We start from the raw sequence: 23,746 nt of genomic DNA, 5'->3' as shown, positions 1-23,746 counted from the left end.
GCCCAGGGAATTATTCAGTTATACTTTGTTCAAGGATGGACATTGCAGACTGGATCCCTGCTGCAATGACTGATTAACTTCATGACAATTTTCCCCCCTAACATCTAAAAGGATTTTCCCTTCCTGTCCTTTATCCTACCCCTCTGCTCCCCCCAAAATGAGCCTGGCTACCTCCATGCTCTCACCAGCAGCTGAAGACAGGTCTAGGATCCTCCCATGAACCTTTTTTCTACCAGATGAACGACACTAGCTCCTTGAGCATCTCCTCACACACCACATGCTCCAGCCCTGACCACCTTGGTCAGTTCAGTTTGACACAATCCTTATTGTCCCAGAGAGCCCAAACCAGGCACAGCACTCCAGATGTGTCCCTGAGTACCCAGAAGGGGAACATCACCCTCCCCTCTCCCTGCTGGCTGTGCTTGTGTTGGTACAATCCAGCAGGAGAGGCCGGCCTTTAATGCCACAAGGACATGCTGCTGACGCACATTCCACTTCCAGCGCCTTGCAGTCAGTCCCCAGCCTGTCTTCCTGCACAGCTGTCACATCCCAAGGGCAGGATCAGAACCTCACAATGCTCTCCTGCAGCCTCTCAGGATCCCCTGGACTCATGGCCCTGTTTCCCAGTTCATCAGCCACTGCCCTCCCAGTCAGCTGCCAGCACAGACTTGCTGGGGCTGTACTGGAACATCACTGTCTCTACAACTATGAAAGGCTCCTCTCAGAAATAACAAACCAAACAAGGTATAAGATCTCTCAAAAGCCTTCTACAAAAGGATGTCACTTCCCCAAGTAGCACCCACACCTTTAGTTACATGCCAGCAGCGCTGCCCACTTTGCAAGGAGCATTTAAGAGCACAAATATAAAAGCAGCCTTAAATCTTCTTGCAGTATCACACTCCTTGGTTTCTGAGCCACAGTTCAGCTGGATACAAGTTGGCTGAATACAAGGGTTTTTTTTAAGGATAGGCATACAGTCTCAAATGTGAAAGCCCCATGAAGTTGAGTAACCTCCAGGATTCAGCAGCTGTTTGTGTTTCAGAGCTTAGAAGCCATCTGTGTTTTGTTTCTGAGATCCCTTCATCCTGTACACAAGTCTTGTCTTTAAATATCTTATGGATAGCAGTGTTTTCCTCAGGCAAAACAGCATCCTTCATGTCTGCTGCTCTCTCTTCATCTTTTTCTTCTTTCCATGCTGCTTTTGAACGAGCCTTGTCATTTCTGCTGTGCTGCCCACATATACTATGGGCACGCTGGGCCCAGTGCTCTGAATCTCCCTCTGTTCCCAACCTACAGATTTGTCCTCATTTATCTAATGGAAGGAAGCAAACAGAATTCCTTCGGACGAAAGGAAAAGCAAAATGATGTACAACCAAAATTACACAGCAGTTGCACTTCAGTGAGAGAACAGAGGTACCACATCAATAAATACCATTTCAGTAATGCTTTCCCTCAAAAAACTGTTTCACTTGCCAAAGAGAAGAGAAATGGAGACAGAAGAAAAATCAACCTGGGTGCTTTGCTGTTATTTCTAAAGCAGGCTCATGGGAAAACTTCAACATTTAAGAAAGCCTGATATAACACCAAATATTTTTTTCAATAGAATGATTTCTACATGGTCCCTATTTCTATTGTTACCAAAACAATTATATGACTTTATGGACTGTTATTCACTGTGTCTGCCCTGTAAGACCAGAAGAGATCAATTCCACCTTGCCTATGGAATTATAAACCACATCTCCAAAACACAACACACATACTGTTCCTAAGTATTGACACTACTCCTTAAAACTTGCTTTTGGCAATTCACTGACTCACTCCCTCTTCCAGAATAAGCACTGGAATTTTGAAACATGTGGCATATCTGACCCATAAAGAGGCCAGGGAGGGCAGACTCAAAGAGCAGTTAATAAGGAACCAGTGCCAGATGCTGACACCCTCATCCAAAACTGCATTAGGATTCAATTCCCTGGGAACACAGTTCTGCACACGAGCCTGTGTGTTACTGCCCCAGTATTTCCCCAGGGCCTACACAAACAGCTTCTCATGTCTGACATGCAGCACACAACACTGTGTTCTTGTGTATTTTTGGGATTGTTTGGGGATAATTTTGTTTTAATCTATGTACCTGGGTTGCAACTGCTCAAATACTTCCCCTTCCTTGTAGAAAAGCAGAGAGAACTCTCCAGCCTCCCACACAGAGAGCTGCATGAGAAATGCACCTTGCAGGGAAAAGCAGGAATAACAAGAGCCTTCTGTTTTCATTTGCAGTCTAAAGCTTTAAAGTACCTAATAGTGGTTTCAGCTATAACAGTGAATTTCTCTTAGTTTATGTTTCTGCACTTGTACTCCCATCCAGAGTCATTCCAGTCTGAGTCTTAATGTGATTAAAATGATGGAGGATATAGTGGGAATCACTAATTTCCCATTTTTCTCTTTTTTTTTTTAATACATAGGAAGAATGCATCAGGCTGCATTCTCAGTTCTGCATTCCACAATGCCTACAGTTCCATTTCAAATACCAGCTTTAAGTGGTTTCCAAAGCACCAGGAACATTGCACTTACTCAGTCAGCTGTGGCAGGTATTAAGAACACGAGTGCCAGATGGAAATGAGCTCCAGTACAAGTCAGTGGCTGCCAGGTTACTTTCAGCCTACTCTAAGTGAAAGATAAACCATGCTAAAAGGCAGTTTAGACCAAGTTAATCCATGTTCTACCCAAAACTGATGAACAAAGTCTCAGTGACTCCATGCACGATCAGCAACTTAAGATCTAGTTCAGCTACTCACCAACCCATATCCTCTACCTTGACACCAGCACCTGCATCCAGCAGGCTCAGTACTATTAAATTAGAATCATTTTTCTAGTCAGTAGTAAGTGGTTAAAATCTCCTTGAGGTTAATCAAAATACTGAACCATTTAGAGTTCGTTTATAGCTACAGCAGGTCTGGCCATCAGAGAGGAAAATTTGCTTCTAACACTTAATTCTACATGATATGAAACTTCAGAATCTTCTTGTAAGTATGATTTTGCTGTTTCACTTCACTTCCAAAAGATTCAATTTGAAGAAAATACTGATTTTTGAGAAGGACCTAACTCCTCTAACAAGAAGTGCAAAGTGAAATGATTTTTCTTCAGTTGCTGAAGTCTCCTGAGGAAAACCCACTCAGCAAGTGTGTGAGTAAGGAGGGAGGATGTCTTTGAAGGGAAGAGTACACCACTGCTCCCTTTTCCATTAGCACTGGATCTGTCTAAGGTTAGCCAGGGAGCTTTCCACCTCCAGTCTGTAAAACGCATCCTGACTTAACTGGCTACATTCCCACCAGCTCATTCAACTCCACCTATATTCAAAAGGAAAATCAGCAATCAGCAATGGGAAACAGCCCCAAGAACTTCCCTTGGCCTGTCACGAGCCAAATTAAATGGCAAAACTGATCATCTCAAAAACATTTCAGCTTTTACAAGCCTCAGTGGACCTGGATGCAAAGCTGAGAGCAACTTCCCTAACAGCCCACAGGGAAATTTTGGGAAGGTATCCCACCACCTGTAAATAGAGCTACAGCAAAAAAGGGCCACCATGAGATCCAGGACTCCACCTCTGTGGGTACTGTCTAGTCACTTTTGTGCAAGTAAAAAAATATAAAATTTTTGAATTGTATATATATGATACATTTATACTATATTATAATGTATAATATATACACATTTATAATATATATAATGTATATAATACATTATACATCTATTCCCATAAATAATATAAATATTATTTTATAGTAAATACACACATATATCCAAAGTATATATAATACATATAAAATATATCAAGAAATATTAAAAAATATATGGATGAGTTTCACTGCCTTGTTAAAGCAGAGTGAAACTGAAGTCAAAGGCAGAGCTGACAGCCTCACTGGGACTTAAGAAAAGCAAGAGGAATGGAAAGGAAGGCTCACACTACCATGGATATTTTATTTTCAGGAGGTGTGCAGGACTATCATTTCCAAGTTGACAAGGATCATCTTTCTTCCACGCTCTTGTGAAACACTCACTACTAATTCCCGAGGCCACTAGGGAGCGTTCCCAGCCTCTGCATAGACAAACACCAGCAAATCCTCCAGCAGTGTTTTTTTCTAATCAATCTCAAACCTCTCCCACCAAATGAGAGAAGTTTACTCTCCTACACCAAATAACTTGAGTGCTTCCTCCAGTGCAGTAACTACTCTGAGCAAAAGCCAGAGGCTGCAGCTACTGCTGGATTTTTGCTTGTTCACCATGACTTAGCAAATTACTCTGGAAGGTCCTATGCTGTCACATGCTCTGTCCCCGTCCTGTGACCACAACAGATATGGCCGTGGGCATTTTTTTGCCAACTCCTTCAATGCCACCCTATATTCCTGTCCAATACCCACGCCCTGATCTTGTTTCTCCCTTCCTAAGAACAATCCTTTCACTCACACAGCAAAGACTCGGGCAGATGCTTTCCTTATTTTAGTAAGGACTGACGTAGCACAGAAATCTGATTAAGCAACAGACAAAGATATAGAAAATTATGCAGAACAACAATCACTGGAACTGTTCCTGATACACCACCCCGCTTTCTTTTCTCTGTATGTTCTCTGAAACAGGCTGAGCCATTCCTTAAACTGCTACAGGAAATATTTTTGTAAAAGATGTCTAAAGAATTATATTTAACAGGAGTTTCTTGCACACTGTGGGACTTAGAAGCCACTCCAACCAAAATACAAGGAATGTTTCAACACATCAGATCTATTGCTTGAGCACAGGCTGTAGCAGATAAAGGAAATTATTATCTCTAATTTCTCTTCTCTTGTTTGAACTCCTGCTCTAAGATGGTAGCAGGAACAAAAAATTAAAACCAATTGTTCTTGGTTTCTTAGTTAAGACAAGAAAATGGCTAAGGCATAACACAGAATTATTAGGGAAGAAGGGGAAAGGCAGCTGGAATATAGATCCAGAGAGGAAGCAGAGCATTTCATCCAACTATTAGAAAGTGCAATTTTTTTTCCTCAAAACCTGAAGCTAGCAGGGTGTCTGAAGAAAAACACATTTGCATATTAATCTGGAAGTTAACTGATTAAATAATTTAGTTAAGAAATGTAACAACTACTCACCTGTCTGCACATCTATAACCATCTGATGGCCACCTCTCATCCCTGGCCGACTGTCTTCCCCGTCACCTACAGAAAAAGAGGGAAGGGAGAATTTTCCATTTTAAGATTTTTAAAACAAAGAAAGATACAGCCTCAACATGGAAGCAGAGGCACTGAGTAACTCACCCTTCCTTAAACACTAGCACATCACTTTTTCCAGGTAATATTTTTTGTGCTTTATAAAACTGTACAAAGTTTTATACTGAATTATCTGGTGACTGACAGGGCAGAGAGCAGAAGTGAATACTGCAACTCCCAGTGCCTTAGAAAGGAGCTCAAACATTCCTGACACAGTCTGTACACAAAAGAGCTCTCCTTGCAGCTCTCCAGCAGGGATGACACAGCCACCCTTTGGCTCCCCTTCCATCTCTCCCCACCTGAGAGCTGCCTGAGGGCTGAGCTCTGAGAACAGATACTCAAATGACAGGGAAATGAGCCCCTGGGATGGGAGCAGGAGGTGATGTAGACATGGAGACAGCTAGCTTTGCACCAGCTATTCTCACATATAAGGGAATTCCAACTGTCCAATTAAAGCAGCTTTCCAACTACTTTATGTATCTTAAGCATTCAGGACAGGTGACACAGATAACCCCTCCCAAGGGGCCTGGGGACAGTGCTCCACACTTGGCAATTGTCACCTTGGATCCTACATTTGCTCTGTGACAATGATTTTTGTAATCTGTAGTTAAGGATGCTGCTACAAGTCTCCTCTCAAGGCAGACAGGAATGGAAAAGCTTCCGCAGTTTGGATTTACTGTGTAACAGATCAAGACTTCAAAAGATCCACCTCATTTAAAATACTCCCTGTTGAGATAATGTATTTATTTGCCAACTCCTCAGTTTAAGTTGAAGTTACTTCAATTCCATGTGCTAAATCTGGTAACACAGATAACTGTTCTCATGTTTAACCAATATTCTGGGATTTGTCACTAAACTGATCTATCCTTAAAGCTACAAGTAGAATTTCTACACTGTTCCTTACTCAACCAGAGAGCAGGCTGAATTTCACTGAATTTGCAAACAAATGCAACTTTTTCAGAGAAGAAACCATTCCCTAGAACTCTCCTAGAGGAGACTTTCTTGCATCATTCCCTTGCTCCATATTCTCAAAGGAACAAGACAGAACTGGCAGTACATGAGTTCTATCTTAAGAAATGTCCTTACCTTTGGTGCTTTTGGGGATAATCTGCCCCCAGCGAGGTTTGTACTCTTGCTGACTGATATACTGATTGAACAAGCCATCTGCAAAACAAAAATTTTGCTGGATAAAACATTTATACTTCCATTATAGCAAAATCGCTTTTAATGTGGGTAACCTCAGCCTAACTCAATCCAGTATGCCACTCCAAAGCCTCCATTTTCAGTGAGTTCTCTATTATGTGTCAGTTAGTTTGTTAAACTTTTGTTAGTTTGTTAAACTTTTGTTAGTTTGTTAATGAACTAAATGTGCGAGCACTAAAATAAAAAGAATACTTGCTACTAGATCAATCAGGAATTATCCAGTTTAGCTGCCAGGTCGTGCCAAGTGTCTATAAATCTCCAGTGTGGTGTATTTAATTAAGAATAGAATCCCTCCCCCTTATTTAAGCAAAAGGAAAGTTGCCAGTACATATAAAATTCAACCATTTTAGTGCACGTTAAGTTAAAACTAGGTCAGACAGCATCTCTGGAGCTTCATCTGAGAAGAGAAGGGAAGCAGAGCAGATTGTTTAAATGCTGTGATATGGGACAATCAAGCACTGGATGAAAAACAAAACAATAGTTTACATTCTCTTCAGAGAATTCAGCAAGAAGAGTGACAGAGGCATTAGATCCTGGGCCAGATGTGCCAAGTGCAGCATTTCTGTGAGCAGCACCAGCTCCAGCACTTTATCCACACTCCCCTTGTGCCCGCCACATCTTCAGCATCCAGAGGCCAGTTCCTAATCCTGTTCAGATGTTAGCAGTCCACCACATAAACACCAATTTTCTGTAAAGGAGACTTGTAACACCCACACTCCCTGGGACTGCTCTCCAGTCTGGGAAGGGCTTGGCACGTGGGGAACTTGGTGCTTTTGTTCTTCAAAAGTCGCCTCTGAAACACCTACTTCACCTTCTCTAGCACAACAAACTATGAGAGCACCTGAGCACTGTTTGCCTGGCTACATCCCACCCATCACCCACCATCTCACCCAAGCTCTTCCTGACAAATGTTTCTGCTGTATTAATGTATTAATGCATTACCTGGGGAAAAAAAAAAAAAACAATAGGAATTTAATAGATGATGAACACCTCTGCTTATTTATACAAAAGCCCTTTGTAGGTATATAGGCAAAAAGGAATGATCCTTACTGAATGCATCCCTATTTATTTAGAAAAAGGTAAAAAGTCTTTGTTAAGCATGACACAAGGCTCAGAGAAAATGTTCAAGTGTTTCCTGGCATCCTGTAGTTTGTCGTGACTGAAATCCAGGTTTTAATTAAAACTCAAGCCAGCAAGTATTTCCTGGGAGAAGATGAAAGCTCTATTTAGAGACCATCTAACAGGAAAACAAGGGCACTCAAGAGCTCCTGAAAAGTGATGAGTTTGGTCTGAAAATATAAAACTTCCATAAACTCAACTGTGCAAGTTTTTCCAAATAAATACTCTGAAAACAGGGCAAATTTTACTTTCACCTCAGCGCCAAAACCAGCAGCTCTCCCCTCCACATTAGGTAATCGAGGAAAGCCAGAAGTTTGCTCAACGTATGTAGAAGGAAAAGTGGTTTATTTTGGGTTTAATAGCAGGGTTCTTAACTCCCACTTCTTCAGCATTTATGAAGCAGGGACAACACACGAGAGGCTTGAAGCTTGAGATCCCATAAATTGTGATTCAGAAAAGCCAGGCCTAATAGAACAAATGCATGTGCTGTAATAAATCCCACAGTGACTCAGCCACAAACCCAGACAGAAATGCAGCTTTTTGGTTATTGTTACAGCCTTGGGTCTGCAAGACAGAAACCAAAACTGTATTTATCCCTATGGCAGCCAATAGATAATTGGACATAAATAGCTCAAAAGGATGAATTACACCACATAGGATCTGAAAGGGTGATTTAACCTCTCTCCCATGTTCTACACCCACAGGCTGCACTTGTCAAGATATGACACTTCTCCCTTACTGTGCCTTCGGCCTCTTTTAATAATGCTTCTCATCTTCCATGGGACATCGGTTTGGAAATACTCCAGCTTGCTTCCCAGAAATGTTTCCTTCTGCTGGAAGCAGTTCCACATTCACTCTACTTGCATTGCAAACCAGCAGCAGCTTGTTTTGGAAGCTGAATCACCACCTGTCTGACACCACCAGGGGAAAAAAAAGGAGGATTTCTAGGTGGATTCTGTACCCGACGCCAGACCTACGCCAGCGCACTCCTTATGTTCCTTGTCAGGAGAGCACTGCTGACCAAAAGGTCTCCAAAGCTCCTGTGAAGCACTGAGGATCACATCTAGGCCTGCTCAGGTCTGTCAGCTGTTCCCAATGAAACTGGAGTTTAAAATAAATTTCAAGACTCTAGTCAAAAAAAAAAAAAAAAAAAAAAAAAAGCGCTGAGTGGAAGTTTTTAAATGAAGTGTTTTTCGCTCCGGAGACCTCTCACTTCAATGTCCATGTTTACTAAAATTACAGCCAAAAAAACGACTTTGTACTATTTTCAAGCTCTTTGCAGTAAGTCATGACGCATTTTGGACATAGCAACACGAAGTTCACTGTGATTAAAGCTCAGTAAAATCTGCCTCCCTGATAACCCAAGTCTTTATTTTGCCAGCCAACTGCAGGTTACCCAGAAAGGATTACGACAAACATTGAGGACAAAAATATTTCACTTGCTGAAGCCAATAAGGAGCAAGTTGTATAAAGTTTGGGGGTTTTTAGACAACACACATCTCCAGGTAGAGTTGCTGAAATCTGTTCATTTCACTGCCAATGGCTCAAAAAACTTTCATGGTGACACTTCGCCCATAATTTCTGGGAGCTGGGGTTTGAGGTTTTAATATTTTTCTCAAACCAAAGAAAAGTAGCCAAAATAGCTAAACAGTTTGAGGCTTTTTGAGTCACAAACTACCTTCTAAAGTAAACCTGAAGGAGAGAAAGGTTCGACCAGATAAAAATCCAGCCATTACTTGACAATTTCCTCAAGACTGGGGAGAAACAAGTTAACATACAATTTTTTTTCCAGCCTCAGAGCTGTAATATTTTCTTGCACTTTGTTTTTCATAAAAATGAAACAAGGTTTGCTCTCAAATCCATGTAAGTTATTCTTCTTCTTCAAAACCATTTACTTCCCAGAGGCTTTGGATCCCTAGCCAGCCTCTTCCCTCCATATATCCCAGTATACAGAACAGCTTTCTCAGAACTAAATCCAGACAATATTAAATGGTAAAATTCAGGTATACGTGTCTGTCTACAGCTTCAAGGAGAATACAATTGTTTCTGTGCCTCCTCTTCCTGTGAATCATAGGAGACACTGGAGCCTGCAGGCTGCACATCCCAACTTCTTGTTTGTTGCACAGGACTGACTTGTCACCAGATAAACACATGTCACATACTGATACGAGCAGTGCCAGAAGGAACACCTCAGTCCCTGGAATACTAATAGGAAACAAGCAGTTCTTCCACCCATTCCAAGCAGCTTTCCCTGTCTACAGGAGCTGCAAGCAGTTCAACCAAGCAATTTGCACTCCACATACTCTCTGTAGGAATATTAAGCAGATTTTTTCCCTTCAATAATATAGGCCCGAAAGCTATAGGAATGGATCCAAATGTGAAGCATTTGAACTGAGTCTGTGAACCAGCTGAGATTTAGGGAACCTTTTCTTTTTGAGACGAAGTCAGGCAGCTGCCAGAGTTTCCATTTGCCCATTTTCTAAGTGTAACGCACAAGTCAAAAGAATCAGTGGGAAAAGTGTGGCTGCCTGCCACCGAGCTCTCAAAAGAAATCATCTGGTGATGTGAGGTGGAAGACAGCGTTCATCATTAGCAATGCAAAAGAACAAGAGTTAGCTCTGCCAGCACTAATTCTTGACCACCTACTCTTTTTCTACATGACTAAGCCTATGGAAATAGCCCGCAAGAGATGCAGAGCGTTGCACTTTGTCAATACCCACCACTGCAAATATCAGCCTCTCCAGAAGACATTTTAGGCTGAACTGAGTGTGCAGTATCTCTGTCAACCTCGCTGCACTTCTGTTTGTGCCTTTAAGGCAATGAACTCCCAGATCAGCAAGCGGTCAGGAGTTCACATATTCATGCCCAGTCTGCAACAGAATAGTCACTCTTTGAACGATTTCAGGGATAATTTAAGGATCTGTATGTCTCAATTAACTCTACACTTCAGCTACACTACACAGACACAGGACTAAAGTTAATCCTCTTTTATTTGGAAAAACAACACATCAGACAGGAGTTCAGTGGTAAGAACACCCACACCTTAGAGACTAAGCAGCAAGCTATTGAGACTTCACAACAGAGCTGCTAGGAAAGTAAAATGATAAAAAAATCATCACAGAATGGCCTGGGTTGGAAGGGACCTCAAAAATAATCCAGTTCTAAACCCCATGCCATGGACAGGGACACCTTTCACCAGACCAGGCTGCTCAGAAAATGCTGGGGAGCTTGACAGATGCAGAACAGAGTAAGGACAGGTAACTGTGGAAGATCACTGGGAGGAGGTAATAGGAATACTGTAGGAGAACGTGCTGAAGGCTGAAAACCTCTGTTCGCATCCTACCAAGAAGAATCCAGCTGTTAAGCAGCATTAATATTCAGCACCTTGACTGCAATAACTTCAGACAAATTGCTCCAGCTGCAGTTTTGGGAGGGTTTTGTGGCTATCAGAAGAGGTTTGTCCTGCTCTCTCTCCTACCCCAGCCTGATCAGCTCCCTGTCTGGGTTGGCCATGTGGCAGCATGAGCACCAGTGCCAGGGACACAGTGTCCTGAGCAAGGGCAGGATTGACCCAGTTAGTGAAAACCCGCAGTCGTGTCAGCTTAAAGCAAATATGGGATGCAGCCTCAGTGTCTCGGGATAGATAGCACTTCTCTCCAAAGAGTGCTGGGAGGCGATAGAGCTTTATATGGCTACATTTAAAGCTGAAGACAGCATAAACAATGGCAGGAGGATGGGGGAAGGAAGGTTAATGTATTCCAAGACAAGCAAAATCATTAAGGATGACCAACAGAGCAATGGGAGATGTGCACACTGACATTTAACTTCAGCTAGCCAGGTGTTGGATTAAAATGAAGCAAAATAAACATCCCCATGCATATTTTTCTGTCCCTCAGAAGCAGTGACAAAACCTAATGATGTTCTTGAAGACTCTCCTGCTAAATTATCCACCGTCTGTTACTACCAAGACTTGCTTCTTATACTTGCTGGAACTAAAAAAAGGCTGATAAAACAAGCTACAGCATATTCCTTCAGCTCACCTAAGTGAAGCCGAGCTCCCCAGCCTCCAAAAAGGGACATGATAACAAAAACCAGGGAAGGAGGATTATCCACATCAAATCTGACAAGAAACAAGTGTCTGACTGTCAGACAGAACAATACAAGACCTACAGTTTCCTACCAGGTCAGTTCTTTGCCAGTATTTCCACACCTGAAAAAGCAGCGCACTGCTGACAGCAGCCCCACTCTCAGCAAACATTAAGTAGTAAAAGAAATTAAGATATAATAGCTCAAAAAATTGGGCTACAAACATTCACTTCATCAGTGCCCAAGAAAAAATTCCATTTTTGAGAGTACTTTTTTAGCACATTCTAAGACTTTGAGTGAAATTCTATTCAAGAAATCATTTCCACTCTGGTCTGCAATGAAGTGGAAAGAGGACAGCCTCCAGGCACTGAGATTAAACCATGGCCAAGGCAGCAGAGCGAGGTAATGATAAAATCATCACCATCAGCACACAGCACTCCTCTGGCTGCTGCAGCATCGTGGTGGGCTCATCAGCTCCCTCCAGGCACTCATGTCTTGAGACACAGAAAGAAACAGCTCCCTGCTGCTTTTCCAGCCTGCAATCCTCCCTTGCCCTTACGATTCAGGAGGAAGCTGCCAGTTACAAAATGCCCCTGCATTGCAGGAAGCTGTTCACACTCCCAGCCCAGCCAACACTCCATTGTCTTGGGAGGGTGAGGATGAACATGTCAATTCTCAGTCTCAACACTTGCAGCTGCTCATGGAGCTCAGCACAGGGCAGGTCTCCACTGCTCTGTCTGAAGAGAAACCTTGAGCCAAACCCATAGAAAACTACTTACTGCAGTTTTGGAAGGCCTGTTGCAATAAGCTCCTTAAAACTGTGCTCAGTTGAACAGCTTATTAACAAAAAGATGGTGGGTTTTTATGGAAGACAAGCCTTGATTTCCAAGCTATCATTTCTATCACATTCTGAGAACCACTTCCAGCTTCAGTGGTACAAACCACACTGATGGGAGTCAAGTAGGTACATCAGCATCTTTCCAAAGGTATTACAAAATGACTGATTAGCCCAGAATTAAAGAATAACTTTAGCTATCCATGAAATTGGTTCACTAAGTCCCTAACTCTACTGGCATCAGACATAAAGTTTTCCTCTTACACCAGTACAAGTCTCCCATAACGAGTGACTGCACAGAGTCAAGAAGTTCTACATTTATAGCCAAGAGCACCTCTGTTTTATCAGCCTGCAATCCAAAACTGCTACACAGGTCTTGAGAGTCACTTCAGGGCAACAGCCCCACTCTTTCTGTATCCCATTCAATCAAGAGAGAGTACATCTCCCTCGTTTTAGGAGTTGAGAGCTGTTTATACACTGTGTTTCTAAGTAGAAAGCTTTCAAGTAAAAAATTAAAAGCAGTTCCAATGAAACTGACTGCCCTGCCAAGGTCCCACTCTGCAAAGAAAAACAGGCTCTGCCTCCAGTCACTGACTTCCACACAATTGTCCAAGGATTATCTTCCCCATAAGCAAAGAGAGCACCCTCATCCAAACACAGCTGAAAACTTCTGCCTGAACACCACAAACTCAGTGGTGAGCTCCAATCAGAAACCATGATCCAGATCACCACTGAGAACTCCAGTCTTCTGCTTCCCTGCTCACCATTCCAGTGACTCTCCTGACAGTTTAAGCCCACCTTCAGCTTGCCAACACTTACATGAAGAACTTGTCTTTACCCACTCAAGTGCACCGCCTTGTCATCTCTAGGGGAAAGTGACTCCAAAAGTAGCAGTGATAAGAGATTTCATGAATTTTTATCCTTCATCACACACACACTCACAAGTCCAAAAGCTGACAGCACACAAGAAATGAAACAACACATGGACCTGCCAACTCTACTACTAAGCACAGTAACATTCAGAAGAAGTTAATATTTCAATGCGCTTTTTTTCAAACTAATGAATCACTTCCTCTGATTCTCTTACCATTCACAGCTTTTTCTATCAGTTCTTCACAAGCATCGAAGTCCCCCTTCAACACCAGTTTGTCGTGCAGGTCTGTCAACATGGGGTGCTCCAGAGCAATCTTGGTTTTCTTCTGCAGCGACTCGAAAGCCTCGGTGTAGTTGTGCTGCCGAAAATGCTTTAGGCAAAGGCGAATGGCTTCCTGTTCACGGTACTACTGGAACACAAGAAAACCTCTGAGACATGGAGATTTTTCCTTTGCTGGCAACTACCTGTGAACCTGTCCAGAGACAGCATCTCTTATCCACGCCACACAAACAGCTCCTGAGCACAGGGAGGAAGGCTATGTGAGACACATTACAAGCTGTGCAGGCATTCCCTTTCCAACAGTATAGAAATTATACAATTTGGTATCATCCAATTTAATAAGCATACAAGAAGAGAGTGCGTGGTGTCCCAGATCTCAGGGGTGACCATTATTTCCCCCCCCCCATCTGCTTGGCCCTGCTGTTTGAGGCCTACACAAAGCACAGAGCAGGAAAAAGCCTCCACTATCAGTGTTACATAATTTGATTGTATGACTCTTACATAACAAAATAATTTAGAAAAGTAAGTAGGTCACAGCTTTTCTAGAAGCAGAAGGAAAAAAAAAAAAGCTGTGAGAATGGGAATACTTGCAATGACCAGCACTCCTGCCACGGAAAGGCAGAAGTCTGACCCCAAATCCTGGGGGTTCGTGAGGGTTTGGGATCAGCAGCACCAAGGATTTATGTGCACACCAAAGTTTTAACTTCTAAATATTTGCCTGCATCTTGAAGCAGAACCTCTGCTTTCACACCACGGATGGAGCCACAGTTGCCCATCTCCCACTCGGCTGTGGGAAGGGGTGAGAAAGGTGAAGAAAAACCCATGCTGGGTCAAACATCCTGGCACCGACACACGAGGGAGTAGTAAACTCTGAGTAAGAGCTGCAATTTTCAAAGCTGCTAACAAGACGTATAAGAAACATAGATTTTTAGGTTGATAAGTAGCAGAACCACTTATTTTAAATAGACTTTTCAATCCTAAATTCTAAGGCATTAAAGAAAAAAAAAATCTCCATTTCCATCTTTAACACACAACTACTGTAGTAAAAAGCAAATGTAACTTTAAGCATCTATAAGACTGAGCAAATTACAGACAAAAGATTTTACTCCTAAATGGACACTACTGCTAAAAGTGAAGCTTATAGTATTTAAATGAACAAAATCTTTCTGAAAACCTGGAACTAACACTGACCACTCAACAAAATTTAATGCTCTCGAAAGAATGGCTCGATAGCAAGAATCTCATAAACTGAAGCGGCTAAAAAGAAACACAGCCATGTGCTGTATTTTTAGTTCTTAATCCATCAGTATTTCACAGCTGCAAATAGCCAGAACTATGCATTTTTAGAAAACCAGTTCCCAGCCCACATAAAGGCCAAGGACATGTACCGATAAGAATGCAAGGCTGCAGCAAAGAATTATTAAAGCTAAAACAGTTTTACAGCACAACTGGCAAAAAGCAACTCCTTTTTTTTTCCTTTCCAAGAGATGCCTAAGACACTCTCGAAGCAAATCTTCACTTGCATGAGACAAGGCCAAAACCAAATTAGATTTTTTTTGCTCAAAGGGATAGCAAGCAAAAGGAGAGCTACACACCAGAAACTACCAGTTTCTGCATTTTTAGATCCTCCAGTTCAGAAATTAGACAAAATGCAGGCTTGAGACAGAGGGTACCTCCTCCCTTCCACTGAGCTGCTCATGAGTGACAGACCTGGCTTAAATAGCCAGGAATTACTTGGATGGAGTCTGGCCACTTGATGCAATATAAAAGTTTATATTCAAGTGACACTACAGTAGTACTTCAAAAGTTAAATGTAAAAACCTGCTTTAAGCAAAAAAGTGTGTATAAAAAGTATATAAAAGGCTCCTTTTTAAATCCTGTCATACAGGTTTAAAGAGATGACAACCCAAATAATAGCTTTGATCTGAAGCTGTAAATAATTCCTATGGTTAAAAACGTAACAAGAGCATGAGACTAAGACATCAACACTGTCAAATACATTCAGAGAATTAAAAATACTTATGTGCTCATTATCAGAAGTGATAAAGTACCCCTTCTTCTTAGGTGCTGAAGTATGTCCACTCCTCAGGAAAAAGGGGTAAGGCTTTTTGGAGGCAGTAGGCTGAGCTGCACAGGAAGGAGAAAGCCCTGAGGAATGTTTCAGTCCTTATCCATTATTCCCAGCTCTACTCCCCACAGGAGAGGGAGGTTTTGTTGGCACAAAACAAAAAGGAAGGGCAACGTGATATAGAACCTTCCTCTCATCTGATGTCGCGGGCAGTGAAGAATTATTACACTTCAAAGACTCTGAGATTTCCAAAAACACACATGAAAATATTCCCACCACCTCAAAGAACTGGAAGAAACAGGTCAACCTTTCTGCCTTTCCCTAAATATGGGACAGCACATCCCCCTCCGTGGATCCAGCAACAGTGGCCTCTCCTCTGTGAGAGAGGAGAACATCAGTGACACATGCACTCATCACCAAAAACTTGGCAGTGGATCCTAGCAAAGCTCACACCATCGTGACTCAGTTTCTGCTCTGCTGCTTTGGGGCTCCAAGCTTTAGGAGAACAATGCTGGCACCCCTTGAAGAAGTCGTCCCTACACACAATGCTGACCAGGAAAAGTGCCGATTCCATGGATAAGATGGAACAAAACAGATGTAGACATCATCACTGCATGACTCCTGACCAAAAAAGAACATAAAAATCAGAGCTTCCTGCTTGCAGCAACTGGTCCAAATTGCCAGACACACCACCACGTGCAGAGCCAGCAAAAGGAAAACCACCAGCAGCTTCTGTCAACTGGACTTTTCAGAACTGGACATCCATCATCAGCTGACTCATGACCACAACACCACTTGGGCCATAAAGCAGCTCCAGACAACTTCCACCATGCTGGTTATTTAAATCCTCCACAAAGCAGCTCATGATGTTGGTGTAAATGGGCACGAGCCAGACACCACAGTCACACACAGCTTCTTCACCATTCTGGCAGCACCATAACTAATCACACACATTCTCTATCCCCTTCTAAGTTCTTCCTTCTGGAAGCAGAGATACACTGCTCCACTACTCAGTCCTACTCAGCTGGAAAGGATGTCTTCTCTGTAACACAATATGAGTTTCATTAATTGTTCCAGAAGATCCAATGTACAAAATGTACCAATAAAATGTGTTTTGGTTGTCAGTGTGCACTTCCCTCCCACAGGAGAGACATGTCTAATACTCAATTAAATACAGGTTATAAAAACAAAGTTTGGAACCCCTTGAACTTTCTGTCTATTAAATGACAAATGGCATAAATCATCTCATCTCACAGTCCAGTGGCACCAGCTCTACTCTGTTCCAGGGTATTCAGCAAAAAGACAGTAAGAGGAAAACATCTGAAGTGCAAGACACCAACATGGATTCTCTTTTAAAAAAGGTCATTTTTATACCCTGTAACAAAAGCTGCATTTGTAACCCAAAAGGCTGTGGACTCCATGGACTGGAGGTAGAAGAATCAGAAGGCAAGAAGAGGGAGAAACGGAATCTGGTTTTGTTAAGATTCATTTCCCTTCCAACACAAATACTAATATTGTCTCCTTTGGCTCAGTGTTCCCTTCTTTTAATGTCTACCTGTCAGTTTTTTTGGGTGATGCTGGTGGTTTTGGGGTTCCTTGGGGCTGTGTTGTTGGTTTTTCGAAGAGAACAAACAGATAAAATTCAGAAAGTTTCCCTTAGGGTCAAAGTCAGCCACGTGGTTCCAACTATGCGTGTTTGCTGTTTTAATAGCTGATGTTCAAGGAATGAAAAGGTCACATCATTCCAGTAAGAAAAGTTTCACAAGATTCTGAGACTGGGAATCCTCAAACAAACAGGCATCTAAAATGCAGGCCTACCTTGCTGTACCAGTTGAGGCACGGCTGGACCACATCTGGATCATCAATGCCATTTAGTTCAACATACCAGATACTAAAATTGAAGCTAGGTCCCCATGATAAGAGTGGAACTGGAGAAGAAAGGAAAAGGAGAAAAAGTATGCATAAACATCAAACAATCACTATTGCAACAGAACGCTTTTAAAGTTTACACAAAATTCAGTGTTTCTGACTTAGGTTCTAGCTCATTTAACTTAGCTTAGGAAAATTACCTAATACATCATGTTCAAGTTTGTCATTTAAAGCAACCTGTGCTGAGCAACATTAAAACAGCAGATCATTACAAAGCAGAAGCTTGCTTTAAGCAGAAGAGCAAAAACACTATCATTAAAAACAGCTCCAAGAAGCAACAAGCTTTGACAAGGATGGGAATCACGAGCATACTAACGACAGTATTTGCTCCTAATAGTACATTTATTTCCCCATTTGTCAGCAACAATTATTTTCCCTAATGGTGAAGACAAGAAGCTTGGGTATTTTAAATTTTACAAAATTAGTAACATCTGCAAGTTGTAGAGGAGCGAGGGAGGGATAACTGTCAGTTTCTAATTTAAAAATTCTATTTTTTTAAGCTTTATTTTTAATCTGTGCAGGTTTTTTGTTGATACTATTTTATCTGAATATTGGAACAAATGGACTTGAAATACTAAAAGACCCATGAAACACATTATAGCCTCTCACCTATGGCTTCTCTACCACTCTGGGTTAACATCTGTGGCCTTGCACTGATTTTGTGGTTAATCTGCAGGTTAAGACCTGCTTCTGCTTTTTGAAGCAACTCCAACCCCCAGAAAACTTGTGTGTGAACTCTGACTCATTAAAACTGCAATGAAATTGAGTTGTTTCAGTTCAAATACTTTTGTTTCCTTTTTATGTGACTGTAACTGATAAACAGGAAAAGACAGTATTGAAGTGGAATGAGCAGTTACCAGCAACAGCAAGGAGTCCACTACCTCCTCCCTTCCACTATTTTTGCCACTAAGAAACTGCCTGTTGAAACAGGCACCATGAAATACCACTGAGATTAACCTGTTGAACTCAGGTTTTTCTGACCTACTCCTTGAGGAAATAAAATCCCCAAACTCAGGATAAAGCTGTTCCTGAGCTCTTACAGGTTCTTAAGTATTTGTACCTCAAACAAGCTACATCTATGATTGTCTGCAATGTGTTTGGGCACAAGGCACATGTTCAAACACATGATTTTCTAAGTTTTAGAGGGTGGATTTACAAACCTATTGCTAAAGACACACAGTAACTTCTGGGAATAGTCAAGATCCAGAGAGACTTTGTATATGCAACTCTTAACTGATTTTAATATCCCTAAGAAGGTACTTTCTATTTTATGGCTCTCAAAACATCTTTTCAGTTTTTTTACAACTTAAGCACACAGTGTGATGCTTTCAGAGCAGTTCCTTGTAGGTGCATGTTTGTGGAGAGAAGTGAGGTGGTCAGAAAAACCAAGAGTCACCTGTCTCCCATCCACATTCCACACTCTCTGCCCAGGAAATTTCCCTCTTGCTGACTTTCATCCCCTGCACAAGCTGAGTGCTGCCAATATGGTAACTTAACACCATAAAACATGACTGCTGCTAAATTCAAGTTAGGTTCCAGATATCCTACCCATTACTGCAGCAATCTGGCAAAATACCACATCTGAGGGTAGCACCTATGGTCTGTCCTCAGACCTGAACACACAGACCAGATCAAACTGAGGTTAAATTTGGTATTTGGTCAGCTATAAACATCAAAGTCTATCCAACAGCTCACTGAACTGAAACGCTTAACTAAACCACAGACCACCTCAAATGGGCCAAGACCATACATTTCCTGATGGTAAACCTGAGGCCAATTTCCAAACTGAAACCTTCTCTATCCACCTCTATTTCTTTTCATCAATTCTCCTCAAAACTTATATGAGCTTCTCTCAGAAAACAAATTAGCAATTCACCTTCCTCTCTTTGATGCCAACTACAACCCCTAAGAAGTTATTGGGATGTACACAAGAATCTGGGGCAGCTTCCACCACAAGAAAAAGCAAAGCCATCAAATTACTGACATTTGTCTTCTACACAGTGAACTCAGAGCTTCCAACAGCCTTTTTTTACCAAAAGGAAAAAAACAAAACACCAGAAATGGTGATTTTTAACAGCAAGATTTTCATAGTGTAACCATCTTTTCTAAGGAAAGCACATTAAGCTGTACAGGGAAGGGAAGGAAAACTCTTCCCCAAACTGCACAGGCAGAGAAAACTGAACCTGACTCCATAGGAGCAGGAAAAGAAACAAAGCTGAAGGTTGACACTGAGATGTGATTTCTATTCCAGTTAGGGAAGTTGAAGTGCTCTGCTGGATCATCTCCCCATTTCTGAACTTCTTTCCTGACTCCCAGGAGACATCTCTCACCCTTTCTTCTGCCCTCTCTTTTTTGAAGCCTCCATAGGAGTGCTCAAATCTTCAGAAAAATCTCCTTTTAGAGCACCCACAATCTGACTTATACCTGGAAAGAGAAGGCACTAAGTGCAGTATAGAAGCACTTTTTTCTGCACACCTTTGAGATGGAAATGTACTACAATCAAAGATGTTGAAGGCCTAAAGATATGTAATTCCTACACTTTTTATCAAAAAGTCATCTCACTATGTTTTTTCCTGCAGGTACCACAGCAATCCATCCGGAAAGGTGTAACTGTTCAGAACAGTAGAATTGTCACTCCACAGTGAGAGGAGCTCAGCAGAGGAAAAATAATAATAAAAAAAAAAAAAAAAATCAATATTCTTCTGAGAAACAGAAGGTATTTGAGTCACTTAAACAGTTCTTAATCCATACAAGGATGATTTTAGGGGATACTTCTCAATAACAGCTATGCCTAGACAAGGACTGCAACTCTGTAGTAAAGAAGATAATAATAGCAAGGGCATTAAACATGGTTATTTCAAATACCTCTCTCAAGCTAATTTCTGTGTCCCTCATCTACAGGCAGACATAGAAACAGGTACGCTTACAAAAATGAAGAAAATATCCATTTTAAAAAAGTGTCCCTCATTTTTGTTCCGTCAAAGCCAAAAAATCTTGAAGCCTAGTTACCAAATCCCATGTTAGTAACAAAGTGCAATGAGAATTACACCTGGCATTTTTCAAGTTCTTTCATGGCAATCAATCTTTACACCTTCTGCTTTCAAGGACACAGCACAGAAAAATCTCTGCTTGGAGGAATCATGAGAACAGAGCCAGAAACAAAGCTCACAGACATGAAAAAGATTATTCTTCGATATTTTGTCTGGATAAACACCTTCTTCTCTCTCTCCAGTTCTTTAATGAGGTACTACATGACATGTAAAAATTAACTGTCAAATAAGTCAAAAGTTTGCACAACTGGGCATTTCAGCACTTAGGAACTGAAGTTGAAGTTATTAAACTAACAGAAGTGCAAGGCTTTTCCTGACTGAAGGATAGAGGCTATTCTTTCTGCATTTTATGAGCCTGAAAATTCCTCTGCTACGTGAGCAGTGGAGGCTGGAGGAGGAACTTTCCCCTCTCCCAGATCTGTCCATGGTTTCTCCTGCCCCACGCCCCCATATAAGCCCCACTGTTTGTTACTGACAGTGCTGTTGTAGGTCCCTGTGCTGATCTGTGGAATCATAAAGCCCATTCCTCATGCAAGTGCTGTGAACCCCCAAACCCAAACCTCACTGATAGCGGGATTTTGCCGTGTCAGTGCCCGAGAATCCAAAAGGGCAGATTTTGGCCTTATTTCCTGGCACTGTTACAAGGAACACAGCACGGTGCTTGAAATTTTGAGTTACTTTGGCTAGCAGCTTGGAAATTTTAACAAACTCAAAACATTTTCAAGCTGTGAATCTGAAAAATAACAGAATTTCGTAACAGTGTTTTGCAGTTGTTTCACAGCAAAATTGCTCTCACAACTTCATCAACAAAATTACACCAGCCATCAACCAGAGGCTTTCATAGGTTTAGGTGAAAAGATCATTTCCAGTTCTGTCTTAGCATAGGAATTTCTTCATGGAAGACAGCTTCAGGAAATGAAAGGCTATAGATAAAGAAAAACTCATCTCAAACCGTAACCAGTGAGGAAGTGACAGCCCAATGCAAATCTAATATTAATGTAGATAATAATGTTTATTCATGGCATGGTTTGGGTGGCAAGGCAACTGAAAGGGCATCCAACTTCATCCCCCTGCCATGGCACAGACACCTTCCACTATCCCAAGTGGCTCCAAGCCCCATCCAACCTGGCCTTGGACACTTCCAGGGATCCAGAGGCAGCCACAGCTGCTCTGGGCACTCTGTGCCAGGACCTCACCACCCTCAGAATCAGTGATTTCCTCCTAATATATCTAATCTAAATCTACCCTCCTTCAGATAAGGCTGTTTCCTCCTGTCCTATCACTACATGCCCTTGAGAAAAGTGCTACATGAAGATCCCATCCCAAGAAAACAAGGTACTGATGTAATTTCAGAGGAAAACATCCTGGCAATGGGAATTAATCAGCATTTCACTTTCATAACAAGTTTCAATTCACAGCTACACTTCATTTCATCAGAACACACTTTCCTGGAATACAATTTACACATCCAAAGAAGCAGCCAAAAATCTTTCCATTGGTCCCTTTAGCCCTCCAGGAACTACTTGATAGTTTTTAGCCACTGAAAAATAGCATTTTCCAAAAACTTAATGTTGGAAGCTTCAGAATAAAAAATAAAAAATAAAGCTTTTAAAAATTCATTTAACTTCCCTGTTGTAGTCAACCTTTAACTTGATTCCTCTGCTACTCTTGAGGTTTCCTAAAGCCAAGCACTACAGTTGCTTCCAAAAGTAGCAGCCAGAAACCAGCCCAGTGAACAACCAAAACCTCTGCTTCTCTAAGAACAGGAAACCCCACAAATGATTACTGGATTCCCAGCCTGAAGCTTTCAGTTCCTGACAAACATGAGGAGATTCAGAAAGAACACACTGGAGCAAAGGGCTCAGAGGGGAGCCCCTACACAGCCACTATCATCAGAGTCTTGGCAAAGGAATCACCCAACACATCACAACACTCCTAAATTCATTTAAATTAGCCAACAGGATCTCATTTTTCAGCAACTACCTCCCTGCTCTATTTTTAACTTTAAACAGCTAGTTTAAACCCAGTCATTCTTGTACTATCTCAGTAGGTAGGAAGGGAAAGATAAATTTACTGAGCAAGCTGAAAGGCTCCAAATCCTTGGATTAAATCCAACAACTGTTAGGCTCTTGCTCTCTCTGGCCTGCAGAAAGCAAGGAAGAGATATCCTTTCCTGCTCCCATCACACGTCCCAGTACCTGGCCTTGGGGATCACCCCCTCAACCCTTGCCCCAGCCAAACCAGACATCAGGGGGTACATGCCCTGCCCCTGGGTGTCATCCTCAGCCAGAGGTGAGTGAGACATTGTGATAAGAGCAGCAGGGAGAGAACAAGGGAGGCTTCTGCTGTTGCTTTGTATGTTGCGAGTGTGTCTCAGAACGAAACTTTTCCAGCTTTTTCAGACTTGAGGGCTGTCAATATGGAAACTTTTACTGATATTTAGCTCAGTTATTTATTTAAAGCTCTATATAGCAATTCATAGGAGGACAGTAAGCAGCTTCTCCCGCAATTAGTTGACTCAACAGCTGTATTTCTGAAAATTACTCTATTTTGCTTTCACTCCCCAGGATCTAAATTATAAAGCTACTATTTCTTATTAACAGGACTTCACTGTGTTTCAATCTAACCAGCCTAAAAGATGATGAAATGGAACAGCTATTGTGGATACTTTGCCTGAGTACAATGAAGTCACAAGTGCCAAGACAGGCACAAGTATCAGAAGAGATTATTTTCTACTCAGAATGCTGAAAAAATGCATTTACCTATCTTAATGAATCGACAGGGGAACATCTGTTCATCAATTTTATGCTTCAAGGTGAATGTTTCTTTGTTATAATCATTCTTTAAGCCACTGTGGGAAAAAATAAATAAGGTTACTAAATCTTACCTTGTATTTAAGGACTAGCTAATAAACGCAATCTAGGTCACGCCTGAAACACACAGCTTGTTTCACACCACTCTGAATCATCAGTACATGTGCTGGACCAAGGCCTGGGCTGCTCTCCACCTACCTGTGCCTCCCTGGGAGACAGCACTGGGATTTTGGGAGGG

At 41.8% G+C, this 23,746-nt stretch overlaps 1 protein-coding gene across 3 annotated transcripts in view; it reads right to left on the bottom strand.

Moving 5' to 3' along the window:
• Window positions 1–23,746, bottom strand: part of MKLN1 (muskelin 1) — a 93,382-nt gene that overhangs the window by 46,459 nt on the left and 23,177 nt on the right. For all 3 annotated transcript variants that reach the window (XM_053943359.1, XM_053943361.1, XM_053943360.1), the window contains exons 4-8: window positions 23,458–23,546; window positions 17,535–17,644; window positions 13,583–13,775; window positions 6,339–6,416; window positions 5,136–5,201 (exon numbers count right to left, since the gene is read on the bottom strand). In XM_053943359.1, the coding sequence (XP_053799334.1) occupies window positions 5,136–5,201; window positions 6,339–6,416; window positions 13,583–13,775; window positions 17,535–17,644; window positions 23,458–23,546 (536 nt within the window). The remainder of the gene's footprint in view (window positions 1–5,135; window positions 5,202–6,338; window positions 6,417–13,582; window positions 13,776–17,534; window positions 17,645–23,457; window positions 23,547–23,746) is intronic.

Source organism: Vidua chalybeata, chromosome 5 (assembly GCF_026979565.1).
Source record: "Vidua chalybeata isolate OUT-0048 chromosome 5, bVidCha1 merged haplotype, whole genome shotgun sequence".
NCBI classification, from domain to species: domain Eukaryota; kingdom Metazoa; phylum Chordata; class Aves; order Passeriformes; family Viduidae; genus Vidua; species Vidua chalybeata.
This window is presented reverse-complemented; position numbering and strand designations above follow the sequence as displayed.